At 53.7% G+C, this 19,184-nt stretch overlaps 1 protein-coding gene across 2 annotated transcripts in view; it reads right to left on the bottom strand.

Moving 5' to 3' along the window:
- The window catches only part of WDR1 (WD repeat domain 1), a 39,368-nt gene extending 26,296 nt beyond the window's left edge, over positions 1-13,072 (bottom strand). The window contains exons 1-3 of one of the 2 annotated variants that reach the window (XM_065877167.1): positions 12,892-13,072; positions 12,314-12,435; positions 2,145-2,235 (exon numbers count right to left, since the gene is read on the bottom strand). In XM_065877167.1, coding sequence (XP_065733239.1) covers positions 2,145-2,235; positions 12,314-12,435; positions 12,892-12,907 — 229 coding nt within the window. In that variant the 5' untranslated portion in view covers positions 12,908-13,072. The remainder of the gene's footprint in view (positions 1-2,144; positions 2,236-12,313; positions 12,436-12,891) is intronic. The other variant, XM_065877168.1, reaches the window with a different exon arrangement.
- Positions 13,073-19,184: the final 6,112 nt, after the last annotated feature.

Here is a 19,184-nt window from a genome sequence, read left to right as displayed (position 1 = left end):
TCCACGAGAGCCTCTACCCCGCAGCCTGGGAAGATCCCCTAGAAAGGGAAATCGGGCCCCGGAATGGCTCCGCCCTGAGAACATCACACAGGACCCAGGGTTCCCCAGGGCACAGACTGCCGTCTCATTCAGAGCTGGGGGTCCAGCCCCTGGCATGGGCTCCTCCCACGGGCCTTCCAGAAGGTCCGATCATTTTGCAGAACGTGGACCAGCCAGACTTACAGGGATCTAAAGACTCGCAGATCTGAGGTTGGAAACCGGTCTGGGAGTGACTGCAGGGTTCCCGAGGTACGGGGACCCCTGCCCTCAGGGACCCCAGCCCCACCCCAGGCACACCGGGTGCCGGGTAACCCACTTAGCCAGAGGGCACAGCACCTCATCTCCAAACCCTACACACCACACTATTTTTATGTTTAGCCCAGAGCCCTAATCTCTGCAGTAAATGTTTTGTAGTCTTTGTTCCATTCAAAGGGCCAGCTCACTAGAAACATAAAATACACCGCCCACGCCTGCCTGCAGCCCAACCTCCCTCACTTCCCCCACCAAGTCAGGGCGCTTGTACGAGAGGAAGACGTCAGATGGAGCCTTTACTTCTGTGGACTGTCCTTTGCAACGGTCTCTGCACCAGCATTTGAAGACCGTGATTCCTGTCTGGTTAAACTACCTGCCTGGGGACCGGAGGGCAGGCCTGGGCTCATGAGTGATTCAGCAGCCGGGCCACAGCTCAAAGAGCAGCCAGGGAAGCTGTGCCAAGCACACTTCTCTCCTGAGAAGACACGGTTTTAGAAGGCACCAGGCCCAAATCATAGCGCTTTAAATGAAGGGAAGTTCTGCTGGCAGGCAGGGGTGGGGGGCGGGGAAATCACAGGGCTAGAGTAAATCGTAGGACGTAAATTAGGGCAAGTTTTACAGATGGAGTCAGAGTAGGTCTAAACATAAAAATCATTAAGTGACCACTTTGTGCCAGCTCCTGGCCGAACCCTTCACACACAACCCCGGGCGGCCAGCATTAGCCGTCAGCCAGCACGCCTGTCACCCTGGTGCGTCCGGGCATTCAGTGACAGACACCACAGTCCCCTGTGGTGCCCACCAGTGCCAGGGCTGCCCCAGGCATTGTACACGCATTGCTGCACTGGGTCCTCCCCAAACCGATCTGGTAGGAACTAACAGTCCCAGTTTACAGAAGAGAAAATTAAGGCCCAGGAAGGTAAGTTATTTAGGGAAGGCTGCATAGCTAGGAAGGGGCGACCCCTTCCGGGACAGGTCTGCATTGCCTGCCATGCAGGGAGTGAGGGCACTGTAGACAACCGGCCAGCGGGGTGTGTGATCCCGGCCCTCCCCCACCGGCCGTTAGTTCTTTCAGCAATTTGCTCATTTCTGTCACTCTCCAGGGAGGCTGACGAGGCCCACATCAGCTCATCCACCTGGCTCTTCATGGGGCCTGAGACCAGGCTGGACACAGGCAAGACAGCCAACATCTGCTGAGTGTATGAATGAATGAATGAACGAATGGGAGACTCGTGGTAAGCCACGCTAACTTGTGTGCCTCCCTTTCTCATCTGTAAATAGTAAAAGACCAGTCTCGAGGAATCGGGTGAATAGAGCATCCACAATGTGATGAGCTCATGTCCCTCCTCTTGCCCAGCCTCCCACTAGGCCACACAAAAGCCCGGCTGGATGGAGCCAAGGCCCTGACCACCAATGGAACAAGTGCTTGCCTGAGGCTGGCGGTGTGCTCGGTACGGGGAACGGAACAGCAAAAGGTGACATGAGACAAAGCTACAAGTCAGAAACACACACACACAAAATGGGCTCCGATACATCACGCATGGTACAGCTGCCCGCAGAGGCCTCCAGCCAACCTCACGTGAGCATCTCCACTGACCTCTGAGTTGGAACCAGCTGGAACATGGCCAGCTAGAGTTCTGGAAAGGGGCTTTTTGCTGGCTTACCCTTTCCTTGTCAGCCCCAACTGAAACTCATCACGTTCGCCCCACCTGCCATCCCCATCCTGGAGGGTCTTCCCTCTTCCTCCTCCACCCCCAACCCTCCCAAGCCAGGCGCCCAGCTTGGCCCCAGGACTGGGGGGAGGGGAGCGGCACACCACATGGACCAAGGAGCCATGCGCGAGGACAGACAGGTACCTCCAGAGGCGATGTAGAATCCGCTGGGCGCGTACTTGGCCACCACCACCTGGTGGGCGTGCTCCGTGTAGATGTCAGCAATGGCCGGGTTCTGCAGGGAGGAGACCAGAATGAACACGGAACCAAGAAGCAGGCAAACTGCTTTCCGCTCTCTGGATTAATGGATTCGGGTGGGAAAATAACACACACACACACACATACACACACACACAAATACTGAAGTCAAAACCTCCATAAAAAAATCCCAGAAGTATACTTACCTGCCTGGGTCATAGAATTCTAGGTGGTTTTTAACTCTTTTATAAAATTCGAGGTGATTTTCTTGCCTTTGTCTGCTTTTCCTTCCTTGCCAGAGTACAAGCAAATATGTACTTGTGAAATATATACAGGAAATACAAGTTTCATTAGAAACTTAAAAAAAATTAGAAAAAAACCTATGACTCTCATTTTCTCCCACTTTGGGGAGCTGCCGGCTGCTGCTGCCTTCTCTGAGTCCAGTTCCCCCAAAGCGGGTCTCCCCTGTTCAGAACCAACTCTATCACAGGCTGCCAGGCAGTGTCTGACCCGAACCAGAGCCTCTGGCCTGGAGGTGCGGCAACAGAGGGGGGCATGCAGCCAGGAGCCTCTCCTCGTCCAAATCCCTTGTTTGGGAAACTGCCTTTTGTGGCACAAGTCCAAGGCTGGCTGGACTCTGCAGCAAGAACAGGGCCAGCATCTGGGACCAGGAGCATCTCTGCTACTCAGCAGTAAGGTTTCAATGTAGAATTTACTCTAAGTAGATCACGGCACTCCCTCCACCCCTGCACACACAACCAACGGTTCTCAGCAAACCTGGAGCATGTGCTGTGAGATGCTCTCCATCTGTCTCCACAGCCGAGCCTTCTCCCAGGAGGGAAGAAAGACGGAGCCATCTAATCCCTGATACCCGTTGACAGCTTTCCGTGAGCCAAGTGCCCGTGGAAAAGAGGCAGCTTCCCACTGGCTGTGGACACATCGGGTCCCAGGGAGGCTGCTGCAGGCACACCTAACCTGACCCCCAACTGACCCCACCTCTACGACCACCCCGTTGTCTCCCCCCTCACCCCCTCCTTATGCCCCTCGACAAGGTCAGAGGCCTGGACTCCTCTCAGCCTCCCGGCCACTGGATCCCGCCCCCCATCCCACCAGAGTAAGCCCGGAGAAGCGCCCCCTAGTATCTAGCCCCGGCAACCACACTCCTGCCTTTCCTGTAAGCCCCCTGTCTCCGTAAATGCCATGCCCTCGCCAGCAACGCCTCTCCCTGCCTGCTAACACCCACTTATCAGGCCTAACTGAGGAGAAATCTGCGCAAAGCCTCCTGTGCTTCTCTCTCCTGTGCTTGCAAAGCAGTTCACACGTCCCTAAGGCAGTTATGACATACCAGTCCCTGGCCTTCTTGCCCCTCTCCTCCAACTTTTCTTTGACCTGCTTTATGTGCATTTATCTCTTTAGCCATCACAGCAGTTGGCAAATAACAGATGCTCAATAAGTGTTTTTTTTGGGGAAAAAAGTTTACATAGTCCTTTTCCCCCTAGGACTTAACACTCAGCATCATATGATACAGTATGTATGTGGTTCATAAATTAATCCATTGCAGAATAAACATTTGTTTAATGAAATTAGAAATATATCAGGCATCCAAAGATATTCTGAATGGCAAACAGGCACATGAAAAAGCGCTCAATGTCGTTAGCCTTCTGGGAAATGCAAATCAGAACTACAATGAGAAGCCATGACATGCTCACTAGAGTCAATAAATTAAGACTGATGTCACCAATTTGGCAAGGATGGGTGGGGTACAGTCTGGAATGCTTATATATTGCTGGTGGGAATGCAAAATGATACAGCCAGAAGATAGTCCAGCGTGTTATCTATGAAGATTCACTTATACAAAAACGCAGCGACTGCACTCCTAGGTATTTGTCCAAGAGAAAAGCGCATGTCCACAAGAAGACACACATGGTTGAAGGTTCGTGACAGCCCCCAAGTGGAAACAACCCAAACATCCACCCACAGGTGCCTAGAGAAGCAAACCGCACTGTTCATCCAGCGGAACACGACTCGGCCAACAGAGAGCAACAAACTGCTAAATACCCTCAACCATAGGAAGGAGCCTCGAAAGCCTACGCTAAGTGACAAAGCCGGATGCAAAAGAGAACACACTGCGTGGTTCCTTTCTGATCAAAGTCTAGGAAAGGTAAGCCCACAGTGACAGAAAGCAGGTCGGGGCTGCCAGGGTCTGGGGGGAGGGTGGAGAGGCCGACAGAGTGTGAGGGGCAAGAGGGCGCTTTTGGGAGTAACTGGAACGTTCTGCACCATGATCATGGCGGTGGTGATGGGACAGTATCAGTTTGTCAAAACTCAAGTTGTGCACTTAAAACGGATGGATTTTATTGTACCTAAATTACGCCTCAATAAAATGATGACCCCCAGGATCCATTAAACGTCCGTCTAACCCAACCTGTCCCTGCCCAGGTTAGTCCTTTGTACCCGAACATTCTAACGGAGACAACTTCCCTCACAGAGAAGCTGGCAAAAGCGGTCTGTGGCCAGGCCGCCACAAGGGCTCTTGTTCAGTCGTCCATTTCGAGGCTGACCGAGGACTCTCACACCCACATGTGGGCGCTATGGATAGGAAAGCCATCCCCTCGAGGGCAAAGCCCATGCTGGATGTACAGCCTGGCATTGCCCTTAGAGGGTGAGTGGGTGGCTGGTGGAAGATGAGTAAGCAGCTGCTCTGGGAGGAAGTTCTGCCCCTAAAAGTCCTGCCCCTAAATGGTCAGGGTGAGTGAAACCCCAGGGTCATCCCCACCCAGCAGGCTCGGCCTCCTAGCAGGCTCTGGGCTGGATGAGACAGCACCTCGTCCGTATTCCCAATACAACTGGGGGCAAGTTCTCCAGGCTGAACATAAAGAACATAATACATCCGACCAGCAGCAACCCCTCCCTGCTGCTCCGCACACAGGGAGGCCGGCTACTTGAGCCAAAGATGATGCCTCCCTGTGCCCAACGTGTCCACTGCAGGCCAGGCTCATCACAGACCAGCAGGGTCAGGACTCAGACACTCGGGGTGGGCAGCAGTTCTTCCCCTCCCCGCTCCACGATCTCCAGGGAGAACAGGATTTGGGGAGTGCAGTTTATCTGGGGAAGCACTCGGGAACGGGGAATGAGACAGGAAGGGAAGGAAGCCAACTCCAGGAGCCGCGGGGAGACCTTCAGAGCGGGGCTGGGTTTTCTGCCCTGCCAGAGGGTGCGAGGCTGGCGTGCCCCTCCCCTGGGACTTCCTTCCTGCCCTGCCCCCATCAGGGGACAAGGGACTTCAGGCAGAAACCAGGAGGAAGCCCTGGCATTTGAGGCCCGTGGGTCCCTAGCAGATATGGGCAGAGGCAGGCAGAGCCCGTGAAAACCTCCTGTCATCTCACCGAGACCCCAGGCTCACCTCAGCCTTGCCCCTCACCCTCTACCCTGGGACTGTCCCTGCCCTGCTCCCCACCTGTGACCCCCCACCCCGCAGGCCTGCCCCAGCCCTGTCCCATCTTCTGCAACAGCTCTCAACCCCACCTTGTCTTTCTGCCCCAGCCAGACTCCATCCAGTTCTTCCTGCCCCTCCTGGGACCGGGACAATATCCTGACAATGTCGTTGGAACTGACCCCTCTGCCTTCCATTGATCCGCCAGGCTCTAAGTCCCAACTCTGGTCGCATCATTGCAGAGGGCTGGTTCAGGGCCCAGCAGTGCAGGTGCCTTGGAGGAGGAGGCCACGCCCACCTCCGACCTGTGCGCGGAGCCCCCGCCCAGCAGCAAGCTAAGCAATCTCCCCTCACACCTTTCCACAACACCGGGGGTAAGTCAGTAAAAGAGCCCCTCAAGGCTCTCTCACATTCCTTTGTCCTGAGGCTCAGGTGCTGAGGTCAGAGGTCACCACTGCACTTTACAGGTAAGGTTAAGGGGTGGCTCCAGCCACAGCACATGGCGGCTTGCCACGGCACACCTGGCCCCCTGTGGACCCAATTGACATGTCACGGATCGGGAAGGCCGCCCAACCACTGAAGCTGTGGCACACAGCACTGCGGAGGCCTCCAGAGAAGGACCTGGGCCTCCTCCAAACCAGGCAAAGTGAGCACGACCTTCAGGAGGATTAAGTTTCCAGAGCACTGGCTTTCTAAACACAGCCAGTTCCTAAAAGCAGGCGCTGGTGGTGGGACCTGTGCAGCAAACACAACTTGCAGGGCCCTCTGCTCACTGGTGACGAGGGCTCAACTCGAATGACTACAGAGCGACCCGGCTGCCAGGCAGCTCCACAAACCTCTGCGCTTCCAGACCTGCAGGTCCGAATCCAGAGGCTCAGCCTGATCACAGTGCCTCAGAGGGTGGTGAGAACACACCAAGCATTGTACATTCACTCCTCCAAAGAACTCCCCGCACCTGCACCTCCTCTGGGCTGGCCCAGGGTCCAGCAGTGAACCAGTGACTATCATACACAGTGCGATCAGCCTGCCCTGCTCAACCTTCAAGGCTCCCTCTCACCCAAAGGAACGCAGCCATACAGCTGGACCTACGGTCCAAAGTCCATTTCCCATTCCACCCTCTCCCTCCTCTATCAGATCGCTAGCTGTGACTCTTCCCTTTATCTGCCTCAGTCTGGAATATCTTCCCTACTTCCCGGTCCCAGATAACCTTCTCCTAATTATCTTTTAACCTCAAGCAAAGGTTACCTCCTCCAAGAAGCCTTCTCTGATGCTCCAAGCTGGAAATATCTCTCCCAGCCCAGAAAGCTCACACTACCTTCCCTAACCTCCCTCCCCACTGCCCTTAGTACTTTCTTCCTTGGACTACATGTCATTCTTATAACCACAAAGCTTCCCACAGAGGGCAGGGCCCAGGTCTGATTCACCACTTCTTCAACCTCCATGCACTTGTACTCCCTGTCTAGACTCCCCCCATCTCTGCTGTCTCAATGCCCTTCCTGGAGAACTCTTACTCACCCTCCAAAACCCAACTCAAAAGTGCCCTTTCTCCAGAAGCCTTCCCTGCGGCTCTGTGGCACAGCTGGTCCTTCCCTCTTGCTCCCAAAGCACTCAGGGCACACTTCTTTTAAAGGGCTAACCTGGTGCATTAGAATGTTACCTACTGGGGTTCTTCAATCACCCCTGCTGACACTTTGGGCTGCAGGACAGCCCTGTGCATTGTGGGATGTTTGGCAACACCCTGGCCTCTACCCACTAGATACCAGTAGCACAAAAATGTCTTCAGACATTGCCAAGCATCCCTTAGCAGGGTGGAAGCGGGGGCGAAACCGCTTCACTGAGAACCACTGACTTAATCTTGGGCACTGTGGCTGCGGGCAGGGCTCGGCAAGATGGAATGTGTGTGGGCAACACCAAGACCGAGGATCGGATGAACCAGCTGATGATGCCTTAATCTTTGAGCAGCTTCCTAACCGGTCTCCCTCCCGCCTCACATCTTAGATACAGAACCAGTTCTCTACCGCACTGCTTATCTGCTGAAACTTTTCAAGGTTCTGGTGGCCTCCGGTCAAGGCCGGGCTGTCTCAGAGCCGCCCGGCCCACAGCACCAGAGCCCCGCACCCTCTCCTGCCTGCCTGTCGCTCCCCCCAACCCCAGTACTCCAGCCACAAAACTCCACAACCTGTGCGGGGCCCTCTCGCCACCCCCTCTCCACTGACTGGTCCCTTCCCGGGCCCCCAGCTGCTCAGAAGTCCTCACGGCACATCTCCTCCTTTCAGCATCAGTCCCGTCTGAGTGTTGGTTTCCCTGGGAGACTGCAAGCTCCGTGAGGACAGGCTTTTGCTGGGGTGTCTCCAGAACTAGGCATGGGCTTCACTACAAAGCAGGTGCTTATAAATACTTGTAACAGGATTAACTCGGGCTCAAGTAAAGGAGGTGGAGGTGGAAGGGTGGAGGAGAGAGAAATGGAAGTGCCCACCCGGAGCCAGCTGACACGTGGGGGGCCGCACCACGACTGGCAATGGGCGGGGGAGGGGGTGACACTGATGTCACATCCAAAGCACCTGAGGGCCACTGGCCTGGGAGCCAGTGAGGCACGTCCCCACCACTTGGGCTCCACTCGGCTCCGGGGCCTTCTCGGAGCCCGTTTCCTCAGTGCTCTCCTTGCCCTGGATCCCACACGTGTGCTGCCTGCTGGCTTTCTGTCCAGGCGGTAAGCAAACACGCCACTTCCTCCTGTCACCCGGGGGCCCGTTTCACTCCCACCCGAGGCAGCGAGCTCCGCGCAGGTGGGTCTTCTGTGTCTGTGCTCCCCGTGGGGCGGCGGCCATCCCGGGCACGCGGCAGAGACTCGGAGGCACGTGCCATGGGACAGAAGGGACGAGGTCAGTCCTTCTCCCCCACCTGAAGGGGACGCACAAGGGGCCCTTCTGCACATGACTGGCAGCAGATCATTCTGCGTGAAACTCAGCACTCAAGTTCAACACCTCCCAACCTGGTCTATACTCTGTTCAAGGAGATGAGTCCACTGATCCTGTGACTGGAAGGAGAGCAACGTCAAACTGCTACAAACACTGCGCTCCCTGGAGTTTAACTTTATATAAATCATTTTTTCCAAATATATATATACACACACACACGTGTATGTATACACGTGTGTGTGTGTGTGTATAAAATATATATATTAGTTCTGGAATTTAGGGACTGGGTATTTAAAAAAGCAAGCCCCAAACTTGCCCTTGTAGCAAATCTGCTGGCTGCTTCTGGCAGTGGAGGGGCCTCTGCCAGGAGGCTCACTTGCCAAAGCTGTTTTACAGGTAAGTGATCCGGGGCGGTCCAGAACATGAACAGGCTCCTTCATAGCCACTGGGAGGAACCTTCCCAGACTACATCTAGGTGATGCAGGCCTAGAGTTAAGAATGTATCAGGTTCCCTCCTTCTGGAATACTCCTTTCTGAACGGCCACATCACTGCATGCTTTTAACTGTGGAGAATTTCCTCTCCAAGGTGTGGCAATCGGATGTGTTGAAAGAAAATAGATAAGAAACACTCTTTTCTACCAGCTTAAGAAGTGCCGTTATGCTGGGTTCACAAAACAACTTTTAAGGAAATAAAGTGAATGACAGCCGTGGCTCCAAGTGGAAGGTCAGCAAGGGTCTGATACCTGCCTGGTGTTAATAAAGGTGGATGCCACACAATTTAGGTCCAGCAGCCTGAACCAGGCTAAGCCTTTCTCACTTCCATGCAGTAAAACCTTTAGTGGCTGCCTATTATCTCCATGACACAGCCTGGCTTTCAAGGCCTTTCAATCAATAAATGACTTACTGAGCACCCTCTACATGCCAGGTACTGTGCTAGGCCAGGACATAGCAGGTTAGGGTGGCTGCTCGCTGGCTGGCTCCCAATGCACCATTAGCACCAAAGGGCAGAGAAGGCCAGGATGGGAGCGCTATTTAGGAGGGGCCCCTGCCACATGGCAACATCTAAACAGAAACATAAAGCAAGACAGGGAGCGAGCCATGCAGCTATCTGAAGAAAGAATATCCAAAGGGCACAGCAATGCCCGTGTCCTGAGACCCATATGGAGCGTGCTCCAGGGAGAGCACAGAAGCCGGGATGCCTGAAGCCCGCGGGAGAAGGTGAGCAGTGAGGTGAGATCAAAGGTGCAAGGCTGGACAGCAAGGCCCTATCAGCCTTGGTGGGTCGGGGAGAGCAAAGGAGCAACTTGATCTCATATTTTAATATAACTGGCCCAGCCGTGGTGCTGAGAGCAGACTAGAGGAGGGCCAGGGTGGAAGACCAGTTTGGCCTTTTGTTTTTGCAATCCAGGTGAGAGAGCATGGTAGCTTGGATGAGTAGTTCTGTCAGATTCTTAAGTCTTTGAATGTAGAGTCAATAGGATTCACTGAAGAACTAAATACGGCATTGAAGGGGGAACTAAAGAGAAGTCCAAGGTTGGGGCCTGACCAGCTGGGGAGTGGCATCGCTGTTCTGGGGACAGACACATGGGAAACCCAAATATGGTTTGGGCACATTAAGTATGAGCTGCCAATCAGACATCTGTTTGGACATTCCACGATCTGGTCCCCTCCTCCCTTTCATGTCTCTTCTCTACTCTGAGCCTGTATTCCAACCAGATCACCTTCCTTCCTATTTCCGGAATGTTCATTAGATTCATGTCTTTTTCCCAGGGGTACTCTGCCCTAATTAAAAATGTACCCACCTTTACTCAAGTACCAGTGGCCCACCCCCATTGAACAAAAGCCTAAATGCCTGATGTATGTCCAGAACAGAGAGGAAGGAACACATCGGCATCCCAGTGCTGGCCCTGTAGAAACTTACAAATAGATGGGAAAGGAAAGCAGATGCGCCCTCAAAAGAGAATGGTAAACTCTGGAGTACTGATAAGAATAGAAAGCTCAGAAGGACAAGCAGAATGGGTTCCACAAGTCAGGGAATGCCTCCTGCAAAGAGGGTGCTTGTCTGTGGCTGTAAACAGCTTCTCCGCTGGAAGCAGCTCCCTTTACTGGCTACCTTCACCTCGCGGAGCCTGACCCCAGTTCTGAGCAATGGGTCTACTGCAGGCGGGGCAGGGTATAAAGGAGATGCTGAAGGTTAAGAATCTTTCATGGGTTCCAGACACACAGTAGGTCTTCATGTGAGGCCTCCCATCTGGAAGTGAGTGTAGCCTGCCATGATGTGTGTGTGACTTGTTAGGGACAAACCTAAGCATTCATTCCACAGTACTGTATCCCTGCGAATGCTTTCGCCCATTTTATTTGACAAACTACAAGTGAGTATCTATCTACTAAGGGCCATCTCAACTTTTATTTTCTCAATATCTCAGGACCTCTCTGGAGACCTCCAGATCTTTATGATCTAAGTCCTTGGTGATGTTTCCCCCAGTTCTGAGCAAGGCAGGATACACTTTCTAGGAATCCGTATCTAGAAGAGGAGCTGTTAGCACCTTCAAGGCACATTCACACCCACCCACCCCCCTTCAGCGAGATGCTCAGCCATCCTGGGCAAGGGAGAACTGCCAAATGGAGCTCTGTCTCCCAGCAGACTGCTTGGCTTGACCAGAGAGGTGGGGGCAGAGCCAGAAGTACCTCATTCCACACAGGGGCCTCTCTTCTCACAGACAAGGAAACCAAGGCCCACAGAGCCCCTTCATTCCCTCAGCCAGCCCTGAGGTTCCTGAGAACACGGGCATCTCAAAAGCGACAGTTCCAACCCCCCAAGGGTAATCATGCACAACACATGTGAATTTAAGTTGACATCCCTTGGGGGCATCGCCAATCAAAATCACCCACCTACAAACTGTGCACAAGGCCCCACCCCAAGCTCAAGAGAAACCCCCCCATACACCCCCAAATGGTCATGTTGGTACCTCTGGCTTCCATACCCCACCCCACCACTCAGCTGAGGCAGGCAGAAGAAACATTTCTGCGTGCCGTCCTAGCAGCCGGGAGACTGACCGGCAGACTGGGTCATTTCAATGATTACAGAGCAGTAATGGAAAATTTCCAGGATTTCCCAAGGAGTGGGCTCTAGAAAAATTCTCAGCCTGGGTACAGGATGCCCATGCAGACGATTCATGGGAAAACACTGGTTCCCGATTTTGCACTGGGGCTCAGATTTGTAGGTGGAAGATCAGACTGAAATGCAGAGGCCTGGCTGTGAGTCCGGGCTCTGCCACACTGAGGGGACCCTGGATATGAAATGATTACACACGAGTGCCATTTAACCAGTGCTGGGTGTCTGCCAGGCATGCTGGGCTGGAGGGATGTAGCGTCTCACTCAGGGGGCCCAGGCAGACGGGGGAAGTGGAGGGAAGCCTCATCTCATCACCTCCATTTTACAGATGAGAAAACTGGGACTCAGCGAGGCCAAGTCACCAACCACCCCAAGGTCAAGGTCCCACCCCTCGAACCCAGAGCCCTTCTTCTCTTGAACTGAACTAATATGAGCCTCAGCTTCCCCACGAAGAAAGAGAATTGGGCCTGTATAAATTTGAAGGTGTCTTCCTGGGCTTCCTAGGTGTCTTCCCAAGGCTGAGGGGGCGTGGCGTCCTCTCCCCAGGCCGCTGAGCAGCCGGTGAGGTGGTGGAAGGGTAAGAATTCACCCAGGAGCTGCGCTCAGGGAAGGAACTAGCGCCTGGTGAGGGAAGCGGATAGGTACTCACGTCGATGTTCCTTAGGATGACGCACTTTCCATTGGTGTAAAGAAAATTGTTGCCCCTGGGGTCGCCGCCGATGATTTTGGAGACACCCCTCTCCACCTGGGGGAGGCTGGCGAACACCTTCTCTGCAGAGACACAAACGCAGCAGGGCACATGAGGGGCAGCCCCTGCCTCGGCCCCCCGCCGGGCTGAGGACAGAGCGCAAGAGAGGGGAGGGGGAAAAGGAGAGGGGCCCTGGGCCGGTCTCAGCCGGTCACCTGTTGCCTCCACCCGGAGGGGCGGTCGCCACTTTGAAGAAGCGCACGGCGCGACTTCCTGGTCCGCGCTCTCCACCAGGCCCTTCAGGGATGCGGGGGCTCTGCGGGGCTCCGACCGCATCGCTAACTTTGGGGCGTCCCCCTGGCCGGGGATCACCGCGCGGTGCCCCCGAGGGCGGCGGGTCGCTCACCGGCTTGCGCCCGCACCCCTCCCCCGCGCCCCGGGGACCCCTCCAGGCCGCCCGCTCCTCGCGCCCCGCCGATGGCCGAGGGGGCCAGGCAGGGCCAGAGCCCATCCTGGGGGCACCGGGCCGCGGCACTTACTGATCTCGTATGGCATCCTTGCCCACTTGTTACCGCGCAGCGCTCGCCGAGAGCCTCCGGGGACGCGCGCGCCGAGAATCAGACGGGGCCGAGGCCGAGCCGGGACAGGGGGCGAAAGGCGGCGCCGGGCGTGCGGTGCGCGGAGGGGGCGGTCCGAGGCCGGGTCTCCGAGGCCGGCTCGCGCCCTGCCCTGCGCGCTGCCGCTGAGGACGCGCCGAACCCGGAAGCGCGGCCCCGCGCGCGGCTCGCCCCCAGCTTTGACCATATATAGTCAAGCGCTCAGCTCGGAGGCTGCGGCCCCGGCGAGCCTGCGCGGACCTGGCCGCGCCCCTCCCCCCGCGCGGGCCCCGCCCCGAGCAACCCGCCCCCCGGAAGTGACGTCACTCGAGGCCCTGTGAAAGGGCGGGGCTAGCCGCGCTGGGCGTCAGAATGCTCTTGGGAGCTGGTGGGCGAGGTTTGTGAGGGTGGGGGTCGCTGGGGAAGGGTGGGCGGAAGGTTGGGATACTCGAGGTTGCTTCTTGCGGAAGTTTTGCGGGCGCTGAAAGCAGCGGAGCGCTCCGCGGAAGCCTTTTTCCTGCCTGTGTTTGCGTAGCGGGCGTTCCCGAGCCGCCAGCCTTCCGGCCGGGTGGGCGCCTGCTGTTTGCAGAAGCTGTGAGGCGCCAGCTTGGGATTTGTAAACATAGGAGAGTGCTTTTTCTTGCTTTCTTTTTAAAGCGAGACTAACTGGGAGTCGCCCTTCCTCGAAAAAAGCAGCTGGCAGGAGGAACTTTAGAGATGTATCTTGCAGGGACGGGCTCTCTCAATACTTCCTTTTAGGAAGCTAGGAAGCCATAGAGCAAAGGAGATGTACGTTCGAAGAAAAAACTAGAGCTCATTTTCTAATGAAAGCAGAAGGGAAAGGGAGCTTCCACTTGTAAGATCGAGGCAGCGGCTCGTTGCGAGGGGAGAAGCAAGGGTTCTGAGGTGTTATTAATACTTTGAACCTCACCTTTCAGCAGGGGCTGGTGGCTGTCTTTCCATCGGAATTGGGGGGGAGGAGGGTAAATGTGAGAATATGCTAAAGGGCCTGAAGCCCAAACTAGAAAACCTCGGGGTGATCCTTGACTTTATCTAATCCACTGGGAAATCCTGTTCGCTCTATTTTCAGACTGCATCCAGGTTCATTTTTTGCGTCCTCCACTTAAGGCCTGCAGAGCCCTGAAGTCTTACCTGGGTTAACTCAGGTGTTTCCTATCTGGTCTCTTGGCTTTTGCTCCCCGACCTTCACCTTAGTCTGCTCTCCCGACTGCAGCCTGTTGGTTTCAAAATTGAGGATAAAATACGTTCCTCAGTTTAAAACTTGTAGGTGCTTGGAATCTCAAAATTCAAGCCTAAGGGATTAACATGGCCTGCTGGGCCCTGTGTGATGCGTTCCATGAGACTCCATCGTACTCTCCTTTGCCTTCAGCTCTGCTCCCCCTTGCTTGCTTTCTGCAGCACCCTAGCTTCCTTGGTACCCCAGGAATGCCCCAGGCTTGCTCTTGCACCTGCGGGGTCTCCCCCACCTCTGTTCGCTACCTGGAATTACTCTGAAAAGTACTTAAATGCTCTGCTCGCGTCATTTTTTTTTTCAGTGAAAGTCCCTTACCCTGACCACCTTATTTTGAACTGCAACCTTCCAGCCCTTGCAAGTGCATTCCTGATTCTCTGTTCCCTATTCTTGTCGGGAGTGTGTCCCTGACACAGGGTAGATGGGAAGGTAGTTTTGTGAATTGAAGGATCCTAGAAATGTTGTGTCTTTGTACATAAGGGTGAGATTTCTAAAGCAGAAATGAGAAACAAGTGTTCTACAGGTGGGAGCTGTAATTAATTATTCTGAGAAACCAGGATTTAATTATTACCCTTATTGGGACTGGGTTAAGAGCAGGTGTGATAACTTAAGTTCATCCCTAGGGCATCTATGTAATGCAAGGACTGACTTAAAAGTAAAACTCAGGCCTCAGCCTCAAGCCCTTATGCATGTAGGTAAAGCCTCATTGGACTTGGTGAAAATGAGACTATAAAGCAAACTTACTTAGAATTAAGTTCCAAACGCCTGGCAGGATACTAGGCTCTATGGCTCTTTTAGCTTACAAGTAAATTAGGTTGGTCTGGGGGCTTGAGAAAAGTTTGGGTGCGGTGGGGATGCTGGCCTTTATAAAACATAAATCGCAGACAGTGTGACTTGTGACTTGGCAGGGAGTTGCGGCAGTTGGAAGGAAGAGGGATGCAGGGTGCTCTTCTCTGGGGTGATCCTGGTCTGGTTGTTTCAGCTGTAAGGGCTCTGATACTTGAGCTGTGGCTCGCTGTGTTTCCAGCTCTCCTTGGTTTCTCCTACTCACCCACGCCTTTAATACAACCACCTAACAATGTGACCTTGGCCTCCAGTGGGGACCCTGAAACGACTGTACTCTGGTGACTCACTGCTGTGTCAGTCCAGCCACTTTTGAGACCCTCACTTCTGAAACTGCCTTCTGGCACGTCGGGAATGTCCCAGAGAAGCCGCCTAGGACCAAACCAAAGCGAATGAGACCGGACTCCTTTGGGGGGGGGTCCCTTCCTGCAGTGACCAGTGACCCCATCTCTCTAGCTGCACTGGTCAGAAACCTCATCCACCCATTCTCACCCGCACATTCAATCCTTCACCAAATCTGATCTAGCCTGGCTCTCAAGCTGCTCTTTCACCGAGTCTTTCAGCTCTGCCACTGGCACAGCGCCTGCCTTGGGGCTACTGCACCTGTTTCCGGGCCTTCCCTGACACCCCAGTTTAAGGCCAGAGTCCATTCAACTGAATTCTTAAACTATGTAAGCAGCATTTAACATTTGTTGCTGTGCCTGCTGGATTATTCCAGCTTGCTTACCCCTGCCTCCGCTGTAAACATCATGAGAACGGGGACCATGTTTTTCCAATACTTAGTGAAGGGCCTACCAGACAAGCTAAAGGAAGCTGCTGATTCTCATCCTGGAGAGAATGAGCCACGAGAGCATCACATGACTTTGCACTGAATTCCAAAGCACGTAAAATAGTGTCTCTTAAAAACATGCACTTTGGGGCAACTCCTTAAGTCTTTCTCCAGGAAAACTCCTAGGCTGCCTTTGGGGAAACTGGTTGCAGTTACCTGAATTGGGTAACTCGGAGGAAACCCTTAGTCTGGCTCTAGATGTGTGTATGAAGAGGCTTTACCTTTGCCCCCTTTGGTTCTGCCAACTGCTTTGTAGTGAAAACGAGGGCTCAGGATGTGCGGCCCTACGGGAATCTGCCTCAGCCCGTGTTGCCTCCTCCATAAATTGGGAGTCTATACAGGGAGTGTATACAGAGCTTTGGGGAGAAACAAAGGAGCAGCTGGACAGGCGTTCTGAACTTCTGCTTGCTCACTTTCAGCACTCGTGTTCTCACGTCAGGCTCTGAGGAAAGGGATCTCCTTCCTGTTCGAGTGCGCTGGGCCCCTGCAAAAGGGCTCCATGGCAAGTGCTGCAATGAGGAACAGGGAGCAGGGTGGGCACCGCTCCCTCCAGGAGCTCAGGGTTGGACTGGCCCACCTCTTGGAAGGGGATGTCGGGATGTGCTGTGCACTAGGGTAACCTCCCTATTACTAGCCCTGCTCCTCTAGGAATCTTACTTTTTCCTGGGTCCTTCTCTGTAACGTGTAAACAAGCTCAGGTAAGCCACACTCAGGAAGCATCTCTATAAAGTGTCCCTGGAAGCGATCACCTCTGTCTCTCTACCTTAAGCCAGTCTTACTGCCATCACCTTCAATCTGCTTCACAGGCAGACCCTCACTTCCAGATTCCCCGATAATTGAGCCCAGGTTGGCTCAAGGGTCCCTCTGTTGCTGAACCAGTTTCATTCACCTGATGAGTACAGCAAGCCAAATGCTGAGACGCTGAGGTTTGTAGCTGAGAAACGGCTTATTCAGGAGGCCCCCAAGTGAGAGAAGACTGGAGAACGAACCTCAAATCTGGCTCCCTGAAGGTGAGCGGCTTGGCATACTTATGGGAGAAGAGTATAGGGTGTTTGGAGACGCAGGGGAAGGTGAGTGGAGGCAGGAAAAGAGGTAATCGCTGCTCTGCACGTGTATCTGAGTTGCATGGTTCACGGGACTCGTGTTCAGAAAATGGCAATATTAACATGATCTGAGGGTGTTTTTGGCCCTGTGACGGCAAAAGGTCATCCATCAGACACTCGCGCGGGCCCAGTTGAATGGTCAGTGGTCTCGACTGGTTTGAGCTGGGCCAGAACTAGCTCCAAGTTCCTGAAAAACACTTAGGCAACTCTTCACTATTACTGACCCGTGTGTCAGCTGTTACCTATATGGGGCAGTTAAAGGAATCTCTTGATAAGTCTAGGCTCCATGAAACTTGGAGGGGATGCAATTTGCAAGAACAATTACAGCAAGCTTGATGAGTAAAGGCAAGTTACAACTTATTCAAGCAAGTTACAGTACAGTTAAATGGATCTAGTCCTCAGTTTCACAACCATAGTCCAATTAGCTATGAACTGGGGTGGTGAAGGCGCACGGGCAAACTTAGCTACATGGTACCCACCTTGTGTCCTGGAAGCCTGGGGTGGGGCATGGGGCTGCCCTCCTAGAAGGGAGAACTCTTGAGGGCCGTGACAGCAAAAGCTCTGCTTTTGTCCTCCACACCTTTGTCAGAGGATAAATAATGCAAAACCCTGACCCGCCTATATAAACCTATGAGTGTTAACCTCTGTAAGTTCTTCCAAGGCAAGAGCAAGAAGTGAATTCTTACCTCCAACCCTGTGTGTGAGCTTGTTACTGGGTCCCTCCTTGGGCTGCTCAATTGAAGACAAGAAACAGTATTTCACAGGCTGGCAGGGCTCTGGGCTTTGCAAACAGGTGAGTGTCTAACACCTCTAACTAGTTCTGTAAGAGTTTGCAATTCCTTGCAAGCTATGAAACCTTGCATACAAAACTTTCCCCTTTGAGGTTATGTCCAGTGGATGTACTTCTGAGAACTTAGTAGCACTGCATAGCTTCGGCCTAGATTTAATAAACATAGCTCAGAGGATATATCCTCCTTACTCAAGTTACTGGCCTATCCTCACTTCTTTAAGCCATCACCTCATAGACAACAACCTCCATTATCTGATCCTTCTAAGATCCAGGAGAGGAGCCCCGCACACCTGGTTTCAGAGACTTGGGCCTAAGTACTTCACTCACTCCTCCCCGCAGGGCAGCAGTCACTCCATTCCCCTGCTCCCCTTTGCTTTTTGCACAAAGAACTCCCATGAGTCATACAACTAACACAGTCCCACTTGCCTTTCCACTGCTGCCTGAGACTCAGCATGGTGGGTGAAGTGACAGAGTCCTGTCCTCGCCCCAGCCTCCCTGGTTCCCTTTCTGGAACAACAGACTTCTGCCCTTGCACTCACTTTCTGTGAGTCAGGTACTGGTTTTTTTGCATGCTCTTGGGTAGGGTTATGACTTGGCCCAAGTTCAAAAGCAAGGGTCACAACCAGGATTCAAACTTGGGTCTGCCTTCTCCAGAGCCCAAGCTGTTCTAAGCACATGAAAAAGGGCTAAACTGGACAGACCAACACTTGTCAGCCTTAGTTGTGTTCTTGAATAGGCAACTTACTCGATCGTGTTCCAGGAAATGGTAGAATCCAGTAGCTCTTTCAGGCAAGTTCGAGGATGACGTCAATTATACTTCATTTGAAAAGGTTTGCCCTTTTTGGGCAAATATTCAGAATCAAAGTGCTTCTGCCTCTCAGTCCTGATTCCGGATGACCCAACAGTCTCTGGCTGGATGTGTGGTCGGTTGTGATGCTGGGCTCTGGGCACTGTTCTGTCCGGGTGGCACCCAGGAAGCAGGCACTTGGCTGCAAGATCTCTTGGCATCCTGTGTTACTGTGGAGTGTCTGGTCTGAGAGTCATGCTGGTGCCCTTGGTGATGACATGGAGCCTTGGGTCAAGGGGGCTTCGCTTTGTGCAGAAAGCTTCCCAGGTGTGTCCTTGCATTCTAGTCTGGTCAGCACTTGGGTCATTCTCCCTGGCCACTGTAGGCGTGGAAAAATTCTGAGTCTCCATAACTGAGTGCAGGGTGTCTTCAAGTCCCAATTCTGCAGAAGTGGCTCCAACCCCTGCCCCAGATAACTGAGGATCTCGGACTGCCCAAACATTCTAGAAATTCATCCTGGCTTCTGCCAACACCTACACCAGGCCAGTGCCTCTGACTCTTTGGGTCATCACTGCTGGCCATCTCCAAACCTGCTTCACATATATTGGTTGTTTCTCTAGTCTGCCTCTAAG

This window comes from Phocoena phocoena, chromosome 5 (genome assembly GCF_963924675.1).
Source record: "Phocoena phocoena chromosome 5, mPhoPho1.1, whole genome shotgun sequence".
NCBI classification, from domain to species: domain Eukaryota; kingdom Metazoa; phylum Chordata; class Mammalia; order Artiodactyla; family Phocoenidae; genus Phocoena; species Phocoena phocoena.
This window is presented reverse-complemented; position numbering and strand designations above follow the sequence as displayed.